Genomic DNA, 26,285 nt, shown 5'->3' on the forward strand with positions numbered 1-26,285 from the left:
GAAAACAAGCCAAACGTTCTTTAATGGGTGACTGCATAAACAAATTGTGGTACATCCATATAACTGAAATACTTCCTCAGCAGTAAAAACAATGAACTATTGACACATGCAACAACATGGATGAATCTCAAATGCATTATGCTAAGATAGAAAAGCCAGGCTCAAAAGGTTGCCTATTAGAAGGCTGCATTTACACACCATTCTGGAAGAGGCTAAACCATAAGGACATGAGAAGGTTTCTGGGCAAGATGACCCATGCCCACGATTGCTGGGGATGGTCCTAGTTTACATCTATTATGTTGTCTTTCTGTCTAGTTCAGTAATTTCCTTGGTTTAAGTTTTAAATGAAGTATTCTTATTATTAATTGCATTAAATAAAGCTGAGTATTTGGTAAAACTTTTCATTGGGAGAAGACCTTCTTCCAAGTCTGTCTAGCAGTGATTGGAATTCTCTTAAACATGTTAGGAATTTTGGAAGAAGACTAGAAAGAATCCAGCTCTGTTCTCCAGGCTTATTTTTTTTTCCCCTTGTTCTTTCTAGATGCAACACAACGAATACCTCCCTTTCGAGGACAGCATGCAGGCTGCTCCGTGATAAAATTCAGTGTGGTGGGCATGAGAGGCTCAGAACAGCCAGTGCCTTGTGGTCTCGGGTGTTATTTGCTGCCACCGGCGGTGCTGGCCCCTTGGTGTGCCGCCACCTCTGCCAGGGCCCAGGCTGTAGCACGCGAGATGCATGAGGCCAAGAGACCACCAGCCTGTCTGCTTCCTCTGTGGGAAACGAAGCAAACGTTAGGTCAGGTGTGTGGGAAATACGTGTGGGAAATAGATGCTGGGCAGTTGTTGTGCGAGGCACAGGGCAAATGCCCTTGTTAGAGTGCCAGTGTTACTTACCGGATAGTGCACGTCACACATATTGCTTTATTTTTATTGGTTAACACCTGTCTAAAATTTTATAATAAACACTTTCAGCAGCAAGGAAATTAAAAATTATTTTTTAAAAGAGTGCGTAAGTGCATGTTTAGTGAAAAATTCACTGCTGGACTTCTACTTCCTAAGGAAATTGATGATGAAAGTACAAGTGACACAAAATACTGATTGACATTCCGAGCACTGGGGTGTTCATACGTCCAAGACCATTGAGGGGATCCTAGCGCCTGCTTCAGGCAACGGATGTGCACAGTCAGGCCCACTGGGGACAAGTATGGCACACAGCGAGCTGGCCCACCCTCTCCCTCCTTCCCTCCCTCCTCCCTTCTTCTCTCATCATTTTATTATGTGAATTTTCAAAATTACAAAAAAGTAGAATCATATAATGAACCCTCATGTCCCTGCCATCTAGCTTCTGTATCAATATCAATATCTTGCCAATTTAGTTTCTTCTCTCTCCCTCCAACCTTTTATTTACCGAGGTGGTTTAGCATCAATCCCAGGATCATGTCACTCCACCCATAAATACTACATTATACCTAACGATTTCTTTCTGCTAGCAAAACTAATGCATGTCTATGATAGGGAATCTGGAAAAGCACAAAGGGCAAATTAAAGTTGCCCGCAATCCTACAATCTAAGTCACTGTTAATTTTTTATATTTTTCTGTCTAGACCTTTAAATTATGCATGCGGGTGCATGTCTGCTACCCAAAGATGCACATGCATGCGTGTACACATGTATTTATTCATAGGCATCTATTTAATGGCTCATATCTATTATAGGTTAGTCAGTTAGACGGCCTTCTGTAGCAAGTAACAGAAAAGCCAATTCCAACTTGCTTAAACAATAAAGGGGACTTTGGGGCTTTTATGAATGAGAAGTTGAGTGGCAGGCAGGGCAGGCGTCACGCCTGGCTTGCTCAGCTCCCTGCTCAGCTCTTCCTTTATTCTCTGGTCGTCGCTTGTGTGTTGATGGGCTCCATTCTCAGGCTGCTTCCCTGCGCCTGCAGGACCAGGGCTACAGGCTGTCATATCCGTCTTCACAGGGAGAAAGAGCATCACTTCTCTTAGCTTTCGAACAAGAGTCCTGAGCTCTGCTCTGATTGGCTCACTCCTGAGCTAATTACTAAAACAGGAGACCTGGGATTACCCTGCCTGAACAACCAGCATCCTTCAGAGCTGAAGCTGGGAGGATACACTCAAACAACAAGCTGGCTATGCAGTGGGGGAGGCATTGAGAGGGACCAGCAAAGTTTGAGACAGAGCACTCTCACCAGCCTGGATATCCAAGAGACTAAGATGGAAAAGCCCTTGTTGGTGTGATCTACATGCGGCACAAGAAAGAAATAGACTTTTACTATCTTAAACCACTGGGCTTTGAGGTTGTTAGTCACTGCAGTATACCCCGGCCTGCCCTGATTGATACAGCAGACACCCATTCATCACTTCTGCTCAGAGGCTCACTCCCTAGCATCAGATGAGAATGACTATATCCCATATCACGGGGATTTATCTTCATTGCTCTACACCAGTAATCTTCATCTTATTATTCTTCCCCATGATTAGTTTAGAGGCAGGAGGATGGCTCTCTTGTGGGATATAATGGGGGATCTCCCAGGGGCTCCTGAGAAAAGTTGCCCTGGTCCTAGAGGAGAGACCAGAAGAGACAGTCCTTTAGGCCTCTGGACATTGCTGTCATTGGATGTGGTGCCGGAGCTTTGCAGCCATCCCGAGAAAGTGAAGGGAAACCCCCCGAGGCAAATCTGAGCCACTGAAGATGGCAGAGCAGAGTGATGGAAAGAGCCTGGTCCTTGAAGACATTATCCAGGCTTGGGATCAACTGACCCTGAAACCCTCCCTACCTCTGGACTTCCTGATAATGTGTGAATATAAAAGTCCTTATTTTAAAGTCAGTTTCAGTCAGTGTTTTATGTTACTTGAACCTGAAAACATCCAAGTGATATATTGCTCAGCTGATTTCTGTAATGTTATTTTAATTGTCTCTAGAGCATGTCTAGACTATAATATATTTAACAATCCACTGTGACTTAACAGTTAGGCAATTTTCCATTTTCAGTCACTATAATATAAAGAGGGTCCCTTTCTGCAAATTGTGCCAAATAAAATTGCAAGCATTTTTCTGTTTCCTAAGAGCAGGAGGCCTGCCTCTTTCTGAACTAGATCTTCCTTTCTTCACCCACTCACTTATATTTTGTGAGTGCCTACCCTGCTGGAGACTCAGGATGGAACACTAATTCTAAATGGACAAGATTGTGGTTCTCGTGTAGTTCATGAGACCTTGTGTTCCTTTGATTTGGAAAAACCAACCCATAGATGTAAAACTAATTCCCAGCTGCTGGTTCTTGGAGAAAATATGACAGCAGATGTAGTAGGCTGAGAGATTACGTGTTCTGATTAGTAGTACAAAGTAAACATATATTTTAGCACGAAGAGTTGTGGCTCCAGACTTTGTAGCTTCTTTAGGAAATCTGCAGTTTCCCATGCATGAATTGAAATTACCTATTCCTAAAGTATATAAACCCACTTTACTGAGGTCTAACTGACATACAAAAAGCTATAGATATTTAATCCACACAACTTGATGTGCATGGAGATAAGTATACGCCTAGGAAACCGTCACCACAATTGATGCCACGAGCTTATGCGTCACCTCGGAACGTCCTCTTACTCCACAAATCAAAACCATAATGAGCTATTGCTATCGTTAAAAAAAGGACAGGTGGGAGGAGCATATAGCTCAAGCGCTAGAGCACATGCTGGAGGTCCTGGGTTCAATCCCCGGTACCTCCTTACAAATAAATAAATAAATAAACCTAATTACCTCCCGCTACAAAAAAATTAATTTAAAAATTGAAGGAAAACAAAGGACAAGTGTTGGCAAGGCTGTGGATAAAGGGAACCTTTTTACACTGTTGCGGGGCGGGGGGGAGATGAAAAATGGTGTAGCCACTATGGAAAACAACCTGGAGGCTTCTCAAAAAATTAATGATCGATTTGCCACTGGATCTAGCAATCCCTCTCCTGGGTATATTTCCAAAGGAACTGAAATCTGGATCTTGAAGAGATATTTGCACTCCCATGTTCCTTGCAACATTATTCACAATAGGCAAGATACAGAAACTGGCTAAATGTCTATAAACAGATGAATGGATAAAGAAAATATGATATAGATACATAGCATGTAGAACCTGACTATCTGGGGAAGATTCATAGTTCTGCTTCTTGTTTGCTGTGTGATGTTACACAAGTCACTGCTCCACTCTGAGTCCCAACATCCTCATTAACCAAATGCAGAGAGAAACATGGTCATTTACTTCATTGACTTAATTTGGAAAATAGCATTACAATGTATGTGAAAGAGCATTATTGACTGGGAGACGTATCAATTTTAGTTTTTGCTTGTCTTTTTGAGGTTAGTTAAGGGGGAAATACTTTGAAAACTGAGTTCCTAGACATTTGTTGTAAAAAGCAACATGTTTCTATTTTTTATTACACAATGATACATAATCATTGTTGGAAAATGAAAACACAGGCTTGCTTGCAAACATGTGCACACACATGCACACTCCCAGTGTCAGAGTGTTTGCCCAGTGTCTCACTGACACCATCCTGCCCTTGGCTTCTTGTCAATGGAAGACAATGATACTGAACATCTTGTCTTTAGATGGAGTAAAATCTATCAGCATTATCCTTTACATTTTCCTTCCTTGTGATTCTTCTTAGGAGATCCTTCTCTATTCAGGTTGTGTAAATTTTATTCCAGAAATTTGAGGATTTCTTTTGCAGACATTTAAATTATTAGTCCATCTGGAATTACTTTGATATAGGGTAGGAGAGATGTATCATATTTTTGCAAATGGTAATCTGTTTGAAAAATGAATATCTTTGTAAATGACACTCAACACCATTTTTTGAGTGACCCAGCCTCTCATCACTGATTTGAGCTGCAAATTTTTCCATATGCTAAGCTACTAAATATCTTTGAGAATTTTTCCCAATAAGCTATCTATTCCCCTGAATTGACTGTCATTAGCTCAGTTATTACCACCTATTTTAATAAACTTCATAGAAGGTTTTAATGTGTAATTAAGTGAGGCCCTCAACCTTTCTTTTCCAACATCAGTTGACTTTTAGCATGCTTCTTTCTGAAGATCTTGTAGAATCCTTTTATTTCATATTGCAGACATCTATGAAAGTACAGAAAAATCTCCAAACACTTAACAAAAGAAAAATTTAAGCTGACAGACAATATAATGCCAGAGGCAGGCTATAAGATTTCTAAAACCTAAGGAAATTGGAGCTAGATTTAGAGAACCTCCGGAAGATTTGATCTCCACTTGAAAGATTCCCTAGCTTTGCTGCCTCTGAACATACTCTGAATACGTACACCTCAGTCACTGCAGTTAGCCTGCATTTTAGTTAGTCTGTTGGTTTTTAAATATTGTCTTCCCCATGAGAGTATGAGTGCAGGCTGGACAGGGGCTATTTCTTAGGTATCTTTTGTACTATTGCACTGTGATCAGGACATAGTAAATGCTCACAAAATGTTTAGTGAATTAATTAATGGTACACAAGCTTCTGCTCTGCAGGTCTCTGGATGAACTCTTCCTCTGTCTCTGCTGGGGCACAAGGTCCTGGGATGCCTGAGGCTCGCCTGGCCCTCCCAGCGGCTCCTCTGTGTTGCCTGATGAGGTTTTTATTTACACGACCTCACGCCACTGCGGGCTGGATTCACAGACCTTTGCTAATGGATTCTTCACTGGCTTCCTTCTTCTTCTTCTTTCCTCTCTGCAGCCTAGCATGGTGGAGCTACACAGCATCCCTGAAGTAATATGTACCTTCACCAAGGCTGACTCTTTGGCCTTGTCGCTCTCTCTCCCCTGAGTCTGAATTCCTCTGGTGGCCTGGTAGGGAGCGGGCAGATGAGCAGGTAAAGCTGGCCCCCAATTCAGCTTACGAGGGGCCTCCCTCAGTCCCCTGGTCCTGCTTCTTTACCTCTGTTTCAAAAAGATGCCTTTCCTCCCCGACCTGCTACATAGTAGGCACTCGACAAATGCTGAATTCTTCCTTTCCATGCCTTCTATTCAGCTCCCCAGGGTAGAGTATGAAAAAATGAGGCCTCGTGTCATCTGTTAACATTTTCAAAAGAATGAAAAAAATCAGGATGGCTGTTGTGAGGACATGATGAGCTCAAAGGAAAAAATGCTTCCAAACTGCTTCAGTTTCCATGCCCAAATAGAGACTGACACCCCGGAATGACCTGATCTAGGCCAGGGGACCTGACCTTGTTTTTGTGAAGGGGAAAGATGACTTTGAAGTTTGCAGGCTCCAGGGAGACCAGGAAGTAGGTGCAAGGGGATAGCCGTGGGTGACAAGGCCAGGGACACACGTCACTCTTTGCCAGTTGATCTTCCTGCGGTTTACTTCACAAGGTCACTGGCAGCTTTTCTCTCTAGTTTCTGGATACCCTTACCCGTGTAAAATGAAGAACCAAGGATTTTTTCTTGACCCACAGGGTGAACTGGTCCAACTGCCAATGGACGGCTCTCTGACTGGGGGCGGCTGCAGGGACACGCTGATAGTGACTAATGCAGCCCACACGCCGGTACAGGCTGCTCCTTCGTGGCCAATCCAGCTCTGGGATTGCTTTTAAAGGAGGAAAGAAAAGAGAGCCAAGTGTTGAGTTCTCGCTCTCCAGTCTTCTCTGTCTTTCCATAGCAATTTTATTTGGCTTAAAGTGGAACTTAAGAGAAGTCCTAAAACCCATCAGCACAAGTCACCCTGAAGGCTGGGGACAGCTTCCAGGCATCATGTGCTGTTGCCCACGACACCTCTGTCGGGACGCAGCCAACGGCCATCGGAGAGCTCTCGGGCGGAACCTCCCCATCACACCTCCTGCCCCTGATTCCCATCCTTCCTGAAGGTGCTCCCTCCCTGCAGAGCTTCCGAGCACCCCCTGCTCTCCTTTAGACGGCGAGCCCAGGCCCAGACCCAGCTGGGCATCATCTGCCCAGAGACCGGGAGCCGGGCCACCTGTCTGCTCAGCCCGGTTCCCGCCTGGCTGGCTTTCCTGGTTGTCGCTATCTGTTTGCGGTGGAAACCCTGCTTGCTCAGCCCATGGGAGGGAATATTGTCCCCAGCCCTCAGGCCTGTGTGTTCTGCCTGAGAACGAGCGATTTGGGTTGATTTCCTCTCCAGAACCTGGAGCAGGACTTTACGGGCTTCTTCCGGATCGAGGCAGGTAGAGAGCTCAGGCCTGGGGTCAGCATTGGGTGACGGTGTCCCCATCTATTTAGACACTGACCTTGGACCTCACATCTTAGGAGGGTGCACTGACAGTCTGAAGAGCGGCCCTGCCGCAGATTGGGCGGGTTCATCTCTGACCAAGCCCGCAGCTTTGCAGCGGGGGCGGAGGAAGGGGCACTTGTGCGAGTTGTGCCAAATTAATTCTGGTGACAGTGGGGTGACACGTTGTAGCCAGATCTCCCTCTCATACAGGGACAGATAACAGCTGAACATCACACAGCTGACCCGAGTGTTTGCCTCTTGTAGCTCTGGAGGTAAGTGAGGAACAGATGTCCAAGAGTGCTTTACGATTGCCTGCCCGGGCCGGACTATGCTCGCAGTCCCCACGGATGAAAGGGTGGTGCTCACCAGGGCCCACCGCATGCCGGGTCTCAGATGTTACCTTGTGCCAATCTTACAAACCGCATCTTCGGAACAAAACTTACGACATTGTACCCTATTGCTCATTTTCCCTTTCCTTTCATTTTGTTAGAGAAACTGAGGCTCAGAGAGGTGCAGTGACTTGCCCACGGTCACAGAGCCGAACTTGGATCATGTCATATACTTAGAAGGCGGTGCCTGAATGCTTTTGGGGGATGAAATTTAACTTCAAGAAAAGGAAAACACAGAAGGCTTTGTGCTTTCCTCCATGTGTTACTTGTTGGTTTACTACGTCTCAGGAGCAGAGCTTTAAGTTTTGGTATCGTCCTAATTGATCATTCCTTGGAAAAGCTGTGTGTGTTGCAGTTTTAAATTTTCTCCTTCATCTCCCATCCCCGCGTCTTTTTCCCCGAGAGGCACCGCACTGCTCTGCTTGGTACATGTCCGTGGGTGTGTGTGTCTACGTCTATATCCTTGAAAATACATCTGGCATTATTTTACATGGGGGTGTATGTTAAATTGTAAACATGGCATTTCACTATTTCTTTCTTTTTACTCAATGATTTTAAGTTCTCCGTATGGTGCTTTATATCTGTCTGGCTCATTGCTCCTGAGCACTACATTATATTTCACGGTGTACATCTACACGTCCCTAATGATGGGAACCTGGGCCATCTTCACCTCTCTGCTACACTATTAATGTTGTGATGGGCATCCCTGGACATGTGGGAGTTTCTCAGGGGGAAATATCAAGTCACTGTACTTTCTGTGGCAGGTCAAAGCTTGAAAGGAGAGCTGGACAGCTGGAGATGGTGTAATATTTATTTTAAATGCAACCAATAGGAACTGGAAGGCACCCCCATTAAAGGGACTGCTCTACAAAGAGAACCATTAAGATGAATGTAAATCACAGTAGCTTCAGGGACAGTTTAATAACAATCTGACTTTTTATTGGGTGAGCAGGAGACGTGCCAGCTTTCTCCTTACAGACTCTTCTGGATCTTTTGCAGAGAGAGATTCTATCTGAACTGCTCTCCAGATTACCGAGGGCAGAGGGCTGCTCTGGGAGTAATGGCCATAAATCCAATTAGTAACTCACTTTCTCTTTTGCCACAGGCTCCATTTCCCCCAAACACAGAGAAGATAATTTCAAACTCTGGAACCTGGTAAATCCCGAGGGCTCCGTGATACCGATCGGGCCACGGAGACACCCAGGTTTCTCGCACAAGAAAAAGGGCTGGGACGCTGCACGTTACGCTGGCAACGGGGGAAGCCTCGGCGGAAGGGAGCGGAAGAGGTGGCGTGGGCCCTCACACTGTGTCCTGCACACTTGTGTATCGCTTCGCACAAAAACGAGTTCCTGTGTTATATGTGAAATGAGGGAATGGAGGAAAAAACCTTTAGGGGTCTCTAGAGAATTTTAGCAAGATTAGAGATCACAGAAACCCCACTTTTTATGGCATTATTTTACGTAGGGGTTTTCCTCTGAGACTGAAAAAAATGTACGCTGAGACCAGCTTACCTGGAGGTTGGCAGCCTTCACGCAGGGTACTTTCCTTCTCTTATTTCATCCTCATTTGTTACAAAGTGGTTTCTTGTGGGTTGGTAGTTTTGTTAAAATCACAAGTGAAATAAAGATATGAATGACTAAGTTATATTTTGCATGAGCTTATAGAAAAAAGCACAGAGGCTTTGGGTTTGAATCCCAGATCTGTCTTTTACTAGTAACCTTGAGTAAATGATCCAACCCTCTGAAGCTTTAGTTTCACTATTTAAAAAAATATGAATGATATATAGTTCGTATGATTACTGTGAGGATTCAGTAAGATACTGTAAGGAGAGTTTTCAGGACAATGCCTGGCACATGGCAAGAACTTAATAAGGATGTTTATTAGTATTTTAACAGGTGCATATTTATAATTATTATTTTCCCTCAGATGACTCCAGAGATGAATGAGATATATGTTAGGTAAACCGGGGTCTTGAATTCCTCAAAACAGAGCCTGAGAGGAGGATTTGTATGCAGTGTTTATTCAGAAGGTGATCCCTGAAAGTGCAGTGTGGAAGGGAGTCCAGGAAGAGAAGAAAGCCAATAAACGGGCCTCTGTGGGCAACTGGACACCAGCTGGGACCTTCCGAGGATGGTGTGGTGGGCACCAACAGCATCTCCTACAGCTCCACAAGTGCAATGTTCACTTAGGTTTTGCACGTGTGTCGCCTTTGTGCTTAGAAAAATTTTCTGTTGTTCTAAGCCAGACAACTGTCTCCATCAGCTGACTTTCTCCTTGGTTGGAAGGAGCCACCGGCTACTACAAATTTGCTCTGCCAGCTCCTTCTCCATGATCTGACAGAGGGTGTGGTTTACATTACCAGTGTGGTAAAATCACCCTGACTCTAAGTTTTACTCTTCCATTTAAAGCTAAGGTAGGTTATCTCTTAGACTCTGGTTCTTAAAATTGAGGTGAAGGTGCTTCTGGAAATCATGGTGCTCTTTGCAGAAAATAGCACATTCATTGCAGAGCATCACATAATTTGGATACACTTAATTCCAAACAAATCAAAAACACGAGTGCAAGAAATATGACCATATTATGAAATTACGAATGTGAACATGCAAACACACATATCAGTTAAATGTAATTGGCTTTTTATGGGTTTCCACTAGTATTTGTTTGCTAATTGATTATTAACTTGCTATCTGCTGGAATTTGCTAGCAGATAAGCAACGGTAGGCACCGCAGGTATAAGAAAAATACATGGAGAGAAATATTAAACACAGATCAATATTTACCCATTTTTACATTAATCTGAGACAAAGAATCCCTAATTCCTTTTCAGGAACAAAACCCCTCTGCCTAACTTATAAAATACTGGCATTTGAGAACCTATTTAAAAGGTCGAATCACTGCGTTGCCAGTTGGGGCAACGTTCGCTAAAATAAAGAAAATCCCGTGACTCCCAACAACGTGGAAGTTCCCGAGAGTAGCCGATCACACAGGTTCTCCCTCACAGCAGTCACAAGAGCAAAATGCGAACTTCTGAGCAGACCCGTGGGCAGACACTGGCTCGTCTCTTGGGTCACTTGAAACTGTGTATATATATATGTATAATATTGCTTTTACTGGGAAAATATTTTAATATTTTACTCTGAATTGGGCAGGAGACAACTGAATATAGCTAACACAACAGCTTCTTTGCTTATACTAGTCCTGACTTGCAGATATCCATTTCCTAAAATTGGAACACCTTCTCCCATCTTTACTTAAAGACTAGCTCAAATCTCGTGTCCCCACAAAATCATAACTGGCCCTCTCCGCCATCTGCACCTGGGTCCTCTCTTGAATTCTTTTGATACTTTTTATACTGCTCACTTGATACTTAGTGCCACCCTGTGTTGTTAATGAGTTCTCTTCTCTCCCTCTTCTCTCTCCCGTGTGTGCACTCGCACGCAGACACACGCACCCCTCTTATCTTTCCTAACTAAACACAGTCTGCATTTTATCACTGTTTGTGCCTAGCAAATGCCCCCCACACAGTGAGCATCTGCAAATATATGTGAATCATGTAATTGGGCACTGCCCGCAACATTATTTATAGCCTCACTCTGCCAAACATCACTGAAAATTGAATAATGTAGAGATCCCTTAAAGAAAAAGAAACTTGTGCAGCTCTAGTGTTGGCTTAAAAGTTTAAAATGTTAGTTAAATATGTTTAAGTATAAAACAAAGCATTGGGAAGGGTATAGCTCAGTGGTAGAGTGCAAGCTTAGCATGCTTGAGGTCCTGGGTTCAATCCCCCGTACCTCCATTAAATACATACATACATACATACATACATACATACATACATAATTACCACCCCCCACAAAAATAAAGCATAAACTCCTTATGCTTGTATCTCTAACATAACTATGAAATTAAAAGTTTTCAATTAGATGCAAATAAGCCCATTATATTCAAATTGATATTAACTTAATGTGACAGATGATGCTGTTCTGCTGCAACTGAATGGCTGTTGAGAATGTGAATACAGTACTGATTGCTCTAATGCAGGCTCGCCACGATTCCATGCCTGCACTGAGGGCCGCTGCGGGGCCACGCCGTTTCTCCATCCATTTTTTCTATTTGAACCGCTTTGGCACCATCAAACTATCATTTGAACAATAAAACACCATGTCATATGAACTTCATTTGCACAGGTACATCATTTACATGTTAATTCTAACCTCTCTTTTTCCTCATTTACCTATAATGATGAACGTACTTCTTGGCATCAACATGGTCTTAAATAGAGACGATGTGAAGTCTTGCGGCAGTACTTTGTTATAAGGGTGGCCATCCAGATGGTAAGGATGATACTAATACTAAGAGCTAATATTTACAGACTATATATTTTGTGACACTTTTCTATATATAGATTATCCCATTTAATTCTCACATTAACCCCTGGAGGAAGAGGCGACTATTATCACTATCTTATTGATAGGGAAACAGAGGCTCAAAGAAATTCAAAAGCATTTGCAAATCCATGCTACTTATATAGAATTTAAACCCATTAAGTCTGACCCCAGAACCTGAACACAATACTTATTTAATTTGTTTAGCTGTCATTAAAATGAACACAAAATTAAAATAAATGCTGTACAGAATTAACACATTCCAATATTTGATATTCCCATATACCCACAGTTCATCATATGCTCAGTAATCATGGCTGTGGATTTTTTTGAACCACTCAGTACAGGTGTAGTTATAGCTAGGTAAAGTATGAAAGAACTCGGCGTCATGTCCACAGTCAGTGAAGTGCTTTACTGATAAAAATGTGTAACTTAACTGTAGGTGTCAATAAATGTGATATATTCAAAAGAGCTGAACAATACGTGTCTCATACTCTCTTCTATTATACTGTCCACACAATGGCTCCGTTCAGAAGTTGACTGACTCTCCCAAGGCTCGGCTTCAGCACAAGCTGTTGAGGACAGCAGAGAGCAGAGCTCACCCCCGAGACAGACCACCCCCACGACTCAACAATTTAACCTGCAGAAGCCAAGTTCTACTCGATTCAAGTTCCCCCAAATTCAGTATGTCCTCACTCAATTTGGGAAACATGCAGACTGCTTTATTTCTTCTGATTGCCAAACTAAACAAAAGAAACTCTTGAAATATGGCTTATTACTGTGTCCTTCCTTGTTCAGTTGACTGGTGCTGTCAGGAAAATGTTTGGACAAGAAAAGAATATATCTTTAGTTCCACCCTGCCCACCCCTGACCCCAGCTACAGTGACATGGTACACATTAGGTCAAATCTCTTTGTTATTCTTTAAAAAAAAAAAATAGTGTGATTAGCTTACTAGTTTCTATTTCTCAAGTAAATAAGCCGCTTAGGAATGAGAAAAAAGCTTGTACATTTTAGACCTGTACGGAATAATGAATCAACTTCCTTCTAATATGGAAAAAGACAGTGATTTCACTATTTATACATCATCTGCTGCACTCCTAGCAGATTGCACTGGCCAGGGCGGGACCCAGTGAAGTGTCAGACCGGGTCTCTGTCTGTAAGAGTATCACAAGCTTGACAGCGTACGTGGAGTCACTGAGTCATGCACATCGACAGAAATAGCTACGTTCAGAGTTTGGCTACTGTTTCTTCCATCTTAGAAACAACGTGGTTGGGTAAAATTTAAGTGTCATTACCCTCACGTAGATGGGCTGTTAGGGTCCAGGAGGTGAAATCTAGGGTCACACAACTAATCAGTGCCTGAGTCAAATCTAGAAGTCAGATTTCCTTGTCTACAGTTTTTCCCACTAGACCAAATTGCTTCTTCAGACCAAGGCAGAAACAGCATAGAAGGTACTTAGATTTATTTCTAAAGTTGATCTGGCTCCATCACGAATATAAAAAACACCACCTGATTTGTAACTGGAGCCTGGAGTATCACCCACTGCCTCAGTTGATGATTTCATTACCAGCTGCTGAAACACTTCAATGGGAAGACATGAAATTCCTGCAGGAAATGACTCTAGGCAGCTCTGAATAAGTAAGGAAATTAAATGACTAACTTCGATGTTTCCTGGTTTTTGTCTATCTTAATTAACAATTTATTTTGGTAAAGGAAAAACTGACCAACTTTCTAACAGGCAACATGTAAAACAATATTTGTTTATAGTAGAAACATGATTCACATGTCTGCTCTTATTTAAAGAAAAGAAAAATAAATTGTTGAATGATTTTCAGTAACCATTTTTATTAAAGGGATTCTCTTTAAAAAAAAAAAAAAACAATTACAGCATATGTGTGTGGGAAATATCAATTTCCTCCTCATAGTTCCCAAAGGTGCACTTGAGAAAAATGTGTTGATTATTAACAGGGCTAATATTTTTGTGGTAATGTTATTACCGAACATCTACAATAATTAGAGTTTGGGAGTGATAGAGGTATTGCAGTCAGAACACATATTGATTTCTATGTCAGATTAAATATAGCACGGACCTAATTGGAAATTGTTACTACTTTTGATACATATTTTACGTGATTCTCATTTTGCCTTCTTTGATTTATTCAACAGTATTTGGCTTGTTGAACGGTTGCTATGTGACAAGCATTCTCCTAGGTGCTGAAAATACACAGTAAATTAAACAGGGATCTTGATCCCACCAAGTTTACCTGCTAGTTGAGGGAGACGGAAGATTAACAAAAAGGCAGGGAAATATGTCAGGTAGTGGTAATTACTATGAAGCAAAACAGAGTGAGCTGAGCGTGACAGGGTGATGGGGTAGGCAGGGAGTCAGAGTCAGTCCCTTTGCAGAAATTTTGTCACAAAAACATCACTCGTGGTGGACAAGTATCGTTGTGGCATTCTGTCCTGTCCTGGACACTACAAATGTTTAGGATAAACTTTTAAGTTCAAGGATAATAAAAAGCAGTTTAAAGAAAGCTAATTTTTATATCCATGTGACTTTTCGTGCTCTCTCTCGCTCTCTTTTTTAAGCTTCCTTTACTGAATAATGTCTCTCAGGAATGAAGGGAATGAGGTAAAAGTAAGATTCTCATCACAGGACTAGTCACCTTCACTGCCAAGCAAACTTATATTTATACGTAGTTTTCCACTCAGGTTTCTCTCCAGATGACAGCGAAATTTATTTCTCTCTTTTTCCCTTTTCTTTTAAAAATTTTATTGGAGTAAGAACATTCAACATGAGGTACACCCTCTTAACAGATTTTTAAGTGTACAGTATTGTTATCGACAGGCACAATACTGCACAGCAATCTCTACAAATTACTCATCTCTCGTAGCTGAAGTTTTATTCTGCCGATGAGCACCTCCCCAGCTCCCCCTCCCCATGTTCTATTACTTGCTTCGGTGAGCTTGACTATTTTAAATATCTCATATGAGTGGAATCATGCAGTCTTTGTTCTGTGACCGACTTACTTCACTTAGCATAATGTCACCAAAGTTCATCCATGTTATCACACATTCTAGGAGTTCCTCCTTTTTTAAAGCTGAGTGACATCCCACTGTGTGTATTTACCACATTTTCTGTATCCATCCCCCAACAGACATTTACACTGTTTCCACATCTTAGCTAATGTAAATAGTGCTCCAGTGAACATGGGAAGGCGAATATCTCTTTGAGTTCCTGTTTTCAATTCTTTGGGTAAATACCCAGAAGAGGGACTGCTGGATCATATGGTAGTTTACTTTTTAATTTTTTGAGGAACCTCCCTATTATTTTCCATACAGGCCACACCATTTTCCATTATTACCAACAGCATTCCAGGGTTTTGCTTTCTTTACATCTTTGCCAATACTTGTCGTCTTATTTCTGTTTGTTTTGGTTTTGGTTTTTGGTAATAGCCATCCGGACAGGTGTGAGATGATATCTCACTGTGGAGGGGGATTTCTAAGTCAGTAAGAATAAATTTTCTTAAGCAAGAAAGTAATTCCTGCTTATGAATCTATTGTATTAACATATTTATAAATGTGAAGTGGAAACTCAAGAGCTTTATCTTAAAGAGGGAGATTCTGCAGTTTGTCCGACCAAAATTTGAATCGCTGCTCTGTCTTCAAGTAACTGTGATCCTGGGAATGTCATGTGACCTCTCATTGGCTTGCTTCCTTGTCTGTAAAATGGGGCTGTGCATAATCTTGTGAGGGTACCTACTCATTTTGAAAATTGGTAAATAAAGGGAAAGAATACAGCATTTATCTTATTTTTCCTTTAGAGTCTTTCAGGGTAAGCAAATAGCTGATGAGGGAAAGGCATTTTTATATTGTAGCTAATAAATGTGGAAGAATTGACAGAATTAGCAAATCACCATTGGTTACCCTGGGGAAATCATGGTTCCAGGCAACAATTCTCAGTGGCCACTCAACCATTAGGTTGAACGTTGATGGGCATTTTGTAATTGATGTATCAGGCTGACACCCCCTGAACTCACTGGTCAATCTTAATAGCCCCCACAGTGGGACAAGCCCCCATTTGTACCTCCTGATAGGATGAAAGCACAGAACTCCAGGCACTAAGCATTTGGTACCACCTGCCAGCGCTCAAACCTGGTGCCAATCAAGGCCCTACCAACCAGGTCGATAAAATGTGGAGGATAAAGGGACACGTAAATGACACAAGGAGGCTACGGTGAGCCCAGTACATAATTAAGGAAGTTCTAAAGGAAGGATCACTCAGTTTCTACCACAAATAAGCAGCAGTAAAAATAAACAAGAAAATGTGGGAACTCCCTTAAGGTATCCATCAACCATATGCAACATGTGGATATTTTTATGATCCCGATTCAGACAAGTCAGCCATAAGAAGACATTCTTGAGACACGAGGGAAAACTGACAACTAACTGAGAATAAGATATTAAAAAGTATGGGTACTTTTGTTAGGTATGGTAATGATACTAAGGTATGATTTAAAAAGTCCTCATCCATTAGAGGATTTTAAGATGGGATGACATGCTGTCTGGAAGTTGCTTTAAAAAATATTCCAGCAAAAACTAAGTGTGTGTGTGTGTGTGTGTGTGTGTGTGCGTGTGCGTGCGTGTGTGCTTGCGTGTCTCGGAGGACGCAGAGATGAAAGAGGAGGACAGAATGTTGATAATATTTAGAGCCGGGTGATGAGTAAGCGGGGATTCACCACACTATTCTATTTTGTGTGTTTGAACATTTCCACAACAAAAACCATGTTTTTATGCCAAAACCAACAGATATTAGAACTCAAATTTGTATTTAAAATGTGTCTAAAATTTCAAAACAGAACAAAACACTTCAAACAAATTTTCAAGCTTTCAGTGGTGGCTTCTCACGCCCCAGGCCCCTGGGGCACACAGTGGTGGCCGTCCCCTGCCATTAGGGGTGGTGGCTGGGAGGTCTGAGAAGCTCTGAAAGGGTCAGTGGGAACTTTACAATCGATGGGTCAAGCGATGCAAGCCAGATGAACTAATGTGTTTTTCAAACTGCTGCTCATGACCTTTATTGAGACACAAAGTAAATCTAGTGGGTCCATCATTTTAAAAACAGAAACAGAATAGACAGAACAGAATAGAAAACTGTCAGGGTGCATCTCCATAATAGTAAGTTACTTATATCAGTTCTTCACCACTGAGGGTGCTTCTCAGGTCTGGCGGTTGTTGGTTTTTTTGTTTGTTTGTTTTTTCTTTTCATTCAAATGCATTTGGCATATACCATAGTGTAAATTTAAGGTGTCCGACATGTTAATTCGATACACCTACATATTGTGATAGGACTGATAACTGGCAGCTCTATCGTGTTACGTAATTGTCATTTCCTTTTAGTGTTGGAATAATTGTTCTAGTCTCAGCAACTTTGCTGCTTACACGACGTGGTCTGGGTTCGCTATGCTCTGCGTTAGTTTTCTAGGGCTTATTTACTAGTCGTTGCAGGTTTGTTCCCTTAAACAGCGTCTATCCTATCCCCCCCCCTCCATCCCCTGGTGACACCTGTTTTTACGAGTCCGGCTTTTTGAGATTCCACGTATGAGTGAGCTCATACAGTATTTGTTGTTCTCTGTCTGACTTATCTCACTTAGCGTAATGTCCTCAAGGTCCATTCATGTTGTCGAAAAGAAAACGGCAGGATGTCCTTCTGATGTGCTCATGAGTCAGCAGGGGATCTGGTTAAAAGGCAGACTTTGACTCCGCAGGTCTGGGTGAGCCTGAGATGCTACACATCCGAGCAAGGCAGGAGGCCATGAAGCCGCCTCAGCCCCTGCCTTCTCTTCACGTCTAAACCCACTGCTTCTGCTTCCTCACCTCACCTTCTGGCCTCCCCTGAACCCTGGCTGCTGGCTGGGGTCCCTCTTCTTGAGGGCACCACCCCCAGATGGCCTCAGGGATGCCATGTCTTCCTCAGCACCTCAGTTCAGATGAGGGCAGGCCATACTCTGTCATTCCCCACAGCACAGCCAAGACCAGTCAGAAACCTCCAAGCAGGACAGGACTGAGGTCTGGGGTAAACAAACTAAAGGGATCACCTGAAAGCAAATGATCAACCCAATACAGTAGGACTTCTCACAGGCTTTTAGCTTGAGGATGCCTCCTTTCTGGTTCTGTGTGGCAGAGAGCATTTTCTTATATCTAGAAGCTTCTTTAGGTCCCTCTTAAACTCCTCTTGAAGTCCAGACTCAAGAAAGTGAGCCTCAGAGAGGTCTAGGAGTTCCCTCTCCTGCTTGCTTTCTGACTTTCAATGTCCTCGCTGGATAACCGGTGTTCCTGACACTGGAATGTCCTCTCCACTCACGAGGTATGCGCAGGGCCCTGACCCGTGGCCCGGACAGGCCAAGCCCTTCCCAGTACAACGTAGCAAACCCAACCTCTGTAAGGGACAGGGGTAGCAACACAGATGTAGTTTTGTTACAGAATCACCGGGGAAAACTGCCGTTGAGCACTTAGTCACCCCATTTACTGGTCTCCCTTTGGTTTTCCTTCTCCTCTGTCTCACTGAGACATTGGACATCACTGTCCCACTGACAATTTCATCTCTTGGCGTCTGGTTTTCCTCTAAACTCTCAGACCACCTTCTGTTTTTGCCGCCTGCACTTCCTCCTCTTACCTGTCGGCATTGCCCACAGTTACGTCCTTGGCCCTCTTCTCTTTATCCTTCCAACTGCTCCCAGCTGACTAGGGGTTTGTCCCCAGATGCCCTAAGTGGTACTGGAACCCTGGAAGCATTACTGACTCTTCCCTGTGCAGACGCAGCTCCTCTGCTCCTCTCTCCCAGCACATCATCCACTTGTGGAAAACTTGCCCCTCAGACAGCTCAAATACCATCTTAAAAATGCAGCCTCTCCTTACATGGAATACTCCTCAGCCATAAAAGAGAATGAAATTTTGCCATATGTGGCAACATGGATGGACTTGGAGGACATTAAGCTAAGTGAAATAAGTCAGAGAGAGACAAATACTATATGATACCACTTAAATGTGGAATCTAAAAAATACAACAAACTAGTGAATATAACAAAAAGGGAGCAGGCTCACAGATACAAAGAACAAACCAGTGGTTACCAGTGGGGAGACGGAAGGGGAGGGGCAGTGTCGGGGTCGGGGAGTAAGAGGAACAAACTACTAGGTATAAAATAAGCTACAAGGATACATTGTACAGCACGGGGAATGTAGCCAATATCTTATAATAACTCTAAACGGAGTATAACCTTTAAAACTGAGTCACTATATTGTACACCTGTAACTTATATAATATTGTACATCGACTACACTTCAATTAAAATTCTTTTTAAATGTATCCTTTCCTTGTCTACCTCTCCCCAGTCTGTGTCATTTCTTCTTTTGAATCCACAATGCATTTTAAACATTTTGTTTGGATAGCTTTGTGTGAAAGACACTGTTCCAAGGCCTTAACATCCTCACAACACATCTGTTAACTAGACATTGTTATCTCTACGTTACAGTGGAGACTGGGCCTCCCTGAGGCCCAGCGACCTGCCCAGGGTCACGTGATTAGTAAGTGGCGGGCCTGGGACTCTGCACACAGGGCGACCACACAGCTAAGTTTGTGCCTTCTTGGACCACCTGTCTAATAGCACCTTCTGCTATGGTTATTTCTGTAATTATTAATTCCTATGTATGCAAACCCTTGAAGAGCTTTATTTTTCCTTTCAGCTCTTGGCACCAACCTTATCATCTGGAATTTTGGAGACAGTCTCAATGTCAAATATTTTCTCTCGCTATACAAATAAGGACTCTTGATCCAATTTGGGGCTTGTAAAGTGTGGTCAGTGTATACAGATGCCTTGAACATTGCAGGAAATCAAAAAATATCTGTAAAGTTGAATGGAATAATGTGGACAAACAAGCCAGGCTTATTTCAGATCTGAGTGAGAGAGTAAGTGATCCCAATCTAAATATAATGCTTTATTAAAACAACAAGCAAGTAAAATAAATTGCAAGTGGTCACTAATTACTAGCACCTGTGTATGCTGTGCAAGGCGGATGCAACACAGCAGAAGAAAGAACAGCTTTCTGCATCATTTCACTTCCAACATCCAAACAGAGACGGGAAAAGCTGACCACAGTCTAACTTCCTCTGTATCTGTGACTTTGCTCTTAACCATAAAATTATTGTTCCCATATAACACCCCCTCCATTTAACTCTCATCCTTGGATTTCAGGGTGAGTGTAGTACATCTGCTAACTCGTAAGAAATGCTAGTACTTTTCTCCTCACCACTCTAAGATGCTCCTTCACAGCTGCCTCTTATGGGAAGTATGCCTTTTTCTAGACATTTCCAGAAATTGAGAATTAGAGAAATGAACTTATTTCTTCCTTTGATTTTAACACTGATTGCCTTTTATATCCCTTCTTTCCTGATGGCATACAGATAAGCCCCATGTTCTCATCAGTAGCATTTCTCAGATCACCTACTTGGATGGTGAAGGGTTAATCTCATCAGTAGCATGTGAATTCTTAGTAATTGGAGACAGACCAGGGTGTGCTGTCTTTATCGTGACCTCTTCTCCTAGACCTTGGGCCCATTTCAGTTCAGAGTTCAACTTCTGCCTTTAAATCTCAACGTAGAGTTACTTTCTTTAAATGCCAAAATGCAAGAGACTGCTGGTGTGCAAGGAGCCCTGTCATTTATTTGTAAATAATTGCAGGGTTTTCTTCTTACCCTTCCAATCTACTGGCCTTTTAAATTCGTAGCATCCTAAATTCCCCTCCTCAAAGGGAAATCAGTTTTTGTCCTAGTAGACAAACCAGAGAACAGTTCTCAGAAGGTCTGACAACGCAGCAATAGATAAATGAAATCACCCTCCGTGTTGTCATTCAGCAACGCCTTTTACAGACAGAGCTATTTTGAAGCCATTAAAAAATGCTATTCATCTCAAACTTGCCATCTGCCTTCTGTTTCTGGATTCGTCCATCGTTAGCTAAGAGATTAGTCTCAGTGGCCAACTTCCCTCTAGTTCTCCCATGACACTCAGGGAGACTCTTATGGGAAGAAGGCAATTTATTTTAGCTGAACGACCACATGGCTAACTATACACAGCAATTATACAAAGCAAATGTATCAACTTCTGCCACAGGAGGCAGGAGTTCCCTTTCTGGTCATTAATAATGAACACTCTTCAGTAAGTACGAAAACATTTACCAAATAAAATGGCCTATTATAGATGATGCCCCAGGCAGCGGAGAATTCGCCTGGCCATTGAGGAAAGAGTGAAGCCAACCAGACGGAGCAGCCCCGTTACTGCACTGGGTTGTCCTGGAAGCATCTCCAAATCGGCAGAAGATGTGACCCGTTGGCTCTTTGTGCAGAAATGTCTAGTCCGAAAAGAAGTGGCCTGGTCTTTTCTATATTGCAGTTCCATTGCTTCCTTTCCTGGCAGCTGCATAATCGGGGAATGCCGCGAAATCAAAACTAGGAGGAAGGAAATTAGAGCCGGGAAGTGTCAAGTTGATCTACTGCGGCGCTGAGGGGCGGGAGTGCCCGGCAAATTCAGCTTTCTCCCCGACCTACCGGCCTCTTACCACTTCACCCACCATTTGCAAGTCTTGTTCTTCACACCCCTGAAGCTCTGGGGAGGTTCCTGTTTGCTCCAACGCTTAGACTGCAACTTGGCCTACGGTCACTCATTCTGAGGACTCTTTTGCAGCCATTTTAATGAACAAAATCCCTAAAAAGGTGCTGACATTTTAATGCCTCCTATTGATACTTTATATTGAGACAAGCTTTGTACTGCATTCAAAGCCCTTGCAAATCCAAATGCTCTGGGGTCTTAGCCGCCTAGCTCGCACACGGGATGTAATTTGAAGAGACATGGAACATGTGCACTTACATGCTGCTTTCTATTGAAGACAGCTGACCATTGCCTAATTAATTTTCAACACCCTTATGAGGTAGGTGTGTATTGCCCTGGCTTCACAGATGGATGACTTCAGGCAGTGGAATGAGAAAATCCAAAGCCTCAGGACAAGGACTGTGCCTTTGATGAATTCTGCAAAGGGCAGAATGGTGACACAGTTATGGTTAAAAAATAGAAGAAGAAGAATTTAAAAAAAAAAAAAAGGAAAAGAAAAAGCCATTAATAATACTGTGATGAAACCTGTGGCTTCTCAGCTGGTTCAACACGTAACCTCGCCCTGGTGCATTACCAAATTCCATTAAAATTTGCTCTCCTTGGTCACAGTTTTGTGAATTGAATGCATGCACACCTCCCTTCCAATAAACCACAAAGGATGGGATGACGAGAACCAACTTGGCAACTATACACTGTTTTTGAACTTCAAACGCTTAAAAAACTTTCCAAAGGGTATTAACTTTTTAAAAACGTAGTCATGAAACACATATTCATTGAGGGGCAATTATGTGCAAGGTACTGAGCTCAGTGCTTAGTCTCTTTCCTCCTGGACTTATTGTCCAATGGGAAATAAAAAGACAAAGGCAATCACCATACAGAGTGATCGATGCAAACAGGCGATGCAGACAGCATGTCATGGGAGTGGACACACATGAGGGACCCTCCAATCCAGTCCTGGGGAGTAGGAAGGCTTCCAAGAGAAATCATATCAAACGTTATCTAAACTGCTAGCACAAATCAACCAGGGGGAGGGACTTAGTTCTGGCCTATTGAGCCCAGGGCCTGCCATTTTAAAACTGCAGGGAGGGAATGAACATGGAACATTATTTAAGACCAAGCAGCTCAGTGGGGTTAAATCAACTATATCCTGGAAAAGGCCACTGTTCCCTTCCTTTACACCTTTAGAAGGCAGGTCTCCTTCTAAAGGAGATGGTATAAGCAAGTGATTTGGGAAATGCTACTGTTGAGGATTTCTCTCTATGCTATAAGGAAAGAAAGATTGATTACAAAAGGCAATAATGTTAAAACTGAGGGAATAAATAAGTTTATACTTCTAATTTCCAATTTCTAGAAATGTCTAGAAAAGGCATACTTCCCATAAGAAGCAGGTTTAGAGGAGCATCTTAGAATGAAGCAGGGTTCCCTTGAAAGCTATGGGAACTTACCATAAAGAGAGGAGGGAAAAAGAAAAAGAAGGAAGGGAAGAGTAAAAGAAAGAAAAGAAAGAACTGGTAACTTAGTTCATATGTAATGTGAATAATCAACCTGGTAAGAGAATTTTGAGAGAAAGATTTCTGAAAGAGGCAAATAAAAATTGACCCTTAACATGGATTTTCAATACTTGCTCATTATTCATTATTTTAACTATCTTTTCAGTTTATAAGGATGTAGTTCACAGAAAAAACTTAGTTGTCATTCAACAAAAGCAAGTATTCTTTCTCCTAGTTACAGACAAGCCATGTCAGACACAAGGAATTGAAAGTGGCATTTTTATTTTCATTTGGGCAACTTTTGGGGAGAGGTGGTGAAGTGGATATAATGCAATGACAATACCCTTTCATCCTGAACCTAAATGTAATGAACAATAAATACATAAAGCAATGAATGATATGGGAGCAGTGTTTCAACTTTAGAGAGGGTCTTGAAGTGGAAGACTGGAAATTGATGCCTGAGGTTGTCTATCTGCCTTTCTTTCTTTTCTTTCTTTCTTTCTTTTCTCTCTTTCCTTCCTTCCTTCCTTCCTTTCTTTCTTTCCTTCTTTCTTTCTTTCTTTCTTTCTTTCTTTCTTTCTTTCTTTCTTTCTTTCTTTCTTTCTTTCTTTCTTTCTTTCTCTCTCTCTCTCTTTCTTTCTTTCTTTCTCTTTCTTTCTTTCTTTTTCTTTCTCTCTCTCTCTCTCCCTCTCTTTCTCTCTTTCTCTTTCTTTCTCTCTTTCTCTCTTTTTTTCTTTCTGTTTTGAGTTCTGTGGAGATGAGGCACAAAGTTCAGAAAAATCTCATTGATCTTGCTCACCCCCATCCTCCTTCCGTTTTCTGAAGTGGGGTATGCCACCCAGGGGTGGAGATGGTGCATGCCTTTCCCGAGGAGAATTTCTTTCCTGACACCCTGGATAAACAGTTCTCAACAGTGAAGAAGAAACCATGGCTCACCATTTTCTTTTTCACTGAGTGGAAGGAAGGCAGGAGAAATTCTGGGGGAAAATCTCCAAAAGTTAAAATTTCCCAGTAACAAATAAGGCTTTTAGCAGAACAGGAAGAGAAAAGAAATCAAACAAAAGCCACCAAGGAAAATGATGGTCCCCATCACCATGGATGGATGAGAAGTCCCCAGGGTGGAATAAGGACCGATCATCTTCAAATTCCTTCCTTTAATTTTATTCCACTCAAGTTGAGTGACATTCACAGCTGGGGAGAGGCAGGTGAGCCAGGAGAATTTTTTAAATTAGGGAAGATGTCTCCAACAGAAACAATGACTTGGTGGCACAGCTTTCACTGAGGGAATAATCCAAAATTTGAGGGCATCTCTTGGGAGAACAAGACACGTTGGAACTCTTTAACAGAATTCCAGAGAAGGAGCCAAACTGGAGGTCAAATTCACTAACTACAATTAAACACAATCCCAGATTTATTCCTTTTCCTTCCCCAGCAAGAGAAAAGCAGAAAGTAGAACACAAACTATTAGAACACGAGGTAAGAGATGGGGAAGGTGTCAAGGAAGAACCACACATAATATATAATATATATGTAATATGCATACATGCACAGCACAGACAGGTGTTGTACACATGTATACATATATACACTGTACATATATGTATGAATATGCATATATAATACATGTATGATACATTTTATTTGGGCAAGTAAAAGATCTGGGGAGAGTTACAGCCATCAAATAAGAATAAAATAAAAAGAAACATTACCACAATCATGCAATCATGGAAGAAATGGGCGTAGCTTTGAAGGGCAAATGGAGAAATCAGTCTCGAGGAAGACAATATAGGGAACAGGAGCACCTTCTGTTTCTAATGCTTTATACTCTCAAAGTTCTCAAAGAGGATGGGCAAATGTCTAAATCCAGAATTCTAAGACAGATCTGGATCTTTCCTGACTTAGAGTGAAACATTCTTTTTCACAGTGACGTAGCATGCCAACTTCCCATGGATGGATACTGGTGTTGTTCCCATATTTTTGCTATTGAAAGACAGCACATTGACTGAATTGATTTAAAGGCCTCTGTAGTACAAAAGCATTGTAAACAAAGATAAAAACAAGTAACAGACTTGGAGAATATATGCACCATATGTAAACTGAGAAAGGAATCTTATTCAGAATATGTAAAGAATGCTGAAAATCATTAAGAAAAATACAACCCATCAAACAGGAAAATAGGCAGAGGGTGTGTGAAGAGGCAGGCAATTCTAGAAGATGTCCAGTGACTATATGAAATGATAATCAACCTCGCCAATAATAACAATGCACATTTAAACAAGGGGTTGCATTCTGCTTCTGGAAAATATAAAGTAGAAGAGCTTTTCTCTATTCCTCCTGCTCAGTACAGATAAGAACCCTGGGCATTACAAACAAAATGATATAAAGAGACTCTGAAAGGCAGTGAGAAGAAGGCAGCCCAGCTAGAGACCTGGAACCAGAGGACCAACAGGGCAGTGAGTCCCTTGGGTTTTCTTTTTGCCTCATAGCGCCCAACTTGGGTGCTGCAGCAGTGGGTGGCCAGGACATGCCAACAGGCACAGGCGGAGAAAAAAAAAAAAAAAAAAAAAAAGGCCTGAGAAGAGCCTGCTGACTCTGGTCAGAAGATGAGGAAAAGGGCAGCCTGAAGAGACAGATAACTTTCAGACAGTAACTGCTCTCTCCAGCTGGATTCCACAGAAAAACCATAGCCCTGCCCCCATACCTCCAGCAAAGGCCGAGTAGGGGGCTTAAACTTCCACTCTCGATGGGGTATAACCAGCACCCCTCTGCACCCACAGCCCCTCCCCACCACTGGGTGGCGTCAGAGAAGGAAGTGAGGAGCCGAGATTTCCTCCCCACCTCGTGGTGATGGACTGCCCATCTCCCCATCACTGGGACACTTGGGTATGCTGAACTTCCACCCCATGTAGGGACTCTTATCGAGAATATATAAAGAACACTTACTCCTCAATTGAAAGAAACAATCCAACCAGAAAATGGGCAAAAGATATGAACAGACACTTCACTGAAGCGGATATACAGGTGGCAAACAAACACATATTCAATATCCCTGGCCTTAGGGAAATGCAAATTAAGACCACAAAGCAATATCCCTGCACATCAATTAGGAAAGCTAAAAT

At 42.3% G+C, this 26,285-nt stretch overlaps 1 protein-coding gene across 1 annotated transcript in view; it reads left to right on the forward strand.

The window, feature by feature from the left end:
- GATA6 (GATA binding protein 6) overlaps nucleotides 1-12,486 on the forward strand; it is a 178,437-nt gene extending 165,951 nt beyond the window's left edge. The window contains exon 7 of the mRNA XM_074352573.1: nucleotides 8,736-12,486. Within this exon, the coding sequence (XP_074208674.1) occupies nucleotides 8,736-8,789 (54 nt within the window). The 3' untranslated portion in view covers nucleotides 8,790-12,486. The remainder of the gene's footprint in view (nucleotides 1-8,735) is intronic.
- Nucleotides 12,487-26,285: the final 13,799 nt, after the last annotated feature.

This window comes from Camelus bactrianus, chromosome 24, assembly GCF_048773025.1.
Source record: "Camelus bactrianus isolate YW-2024 breed Bactrian camel chromosome 24, ASM4877302v1, whole genome shotgun sequence".
Classification (NCBI taxonomy): domain Eukaryota; kingdom Metazoa; phylum Chordata; class Mammalia; order Artiodactyla; family Camelidae; genus Camelus; species Camelus bactrianus.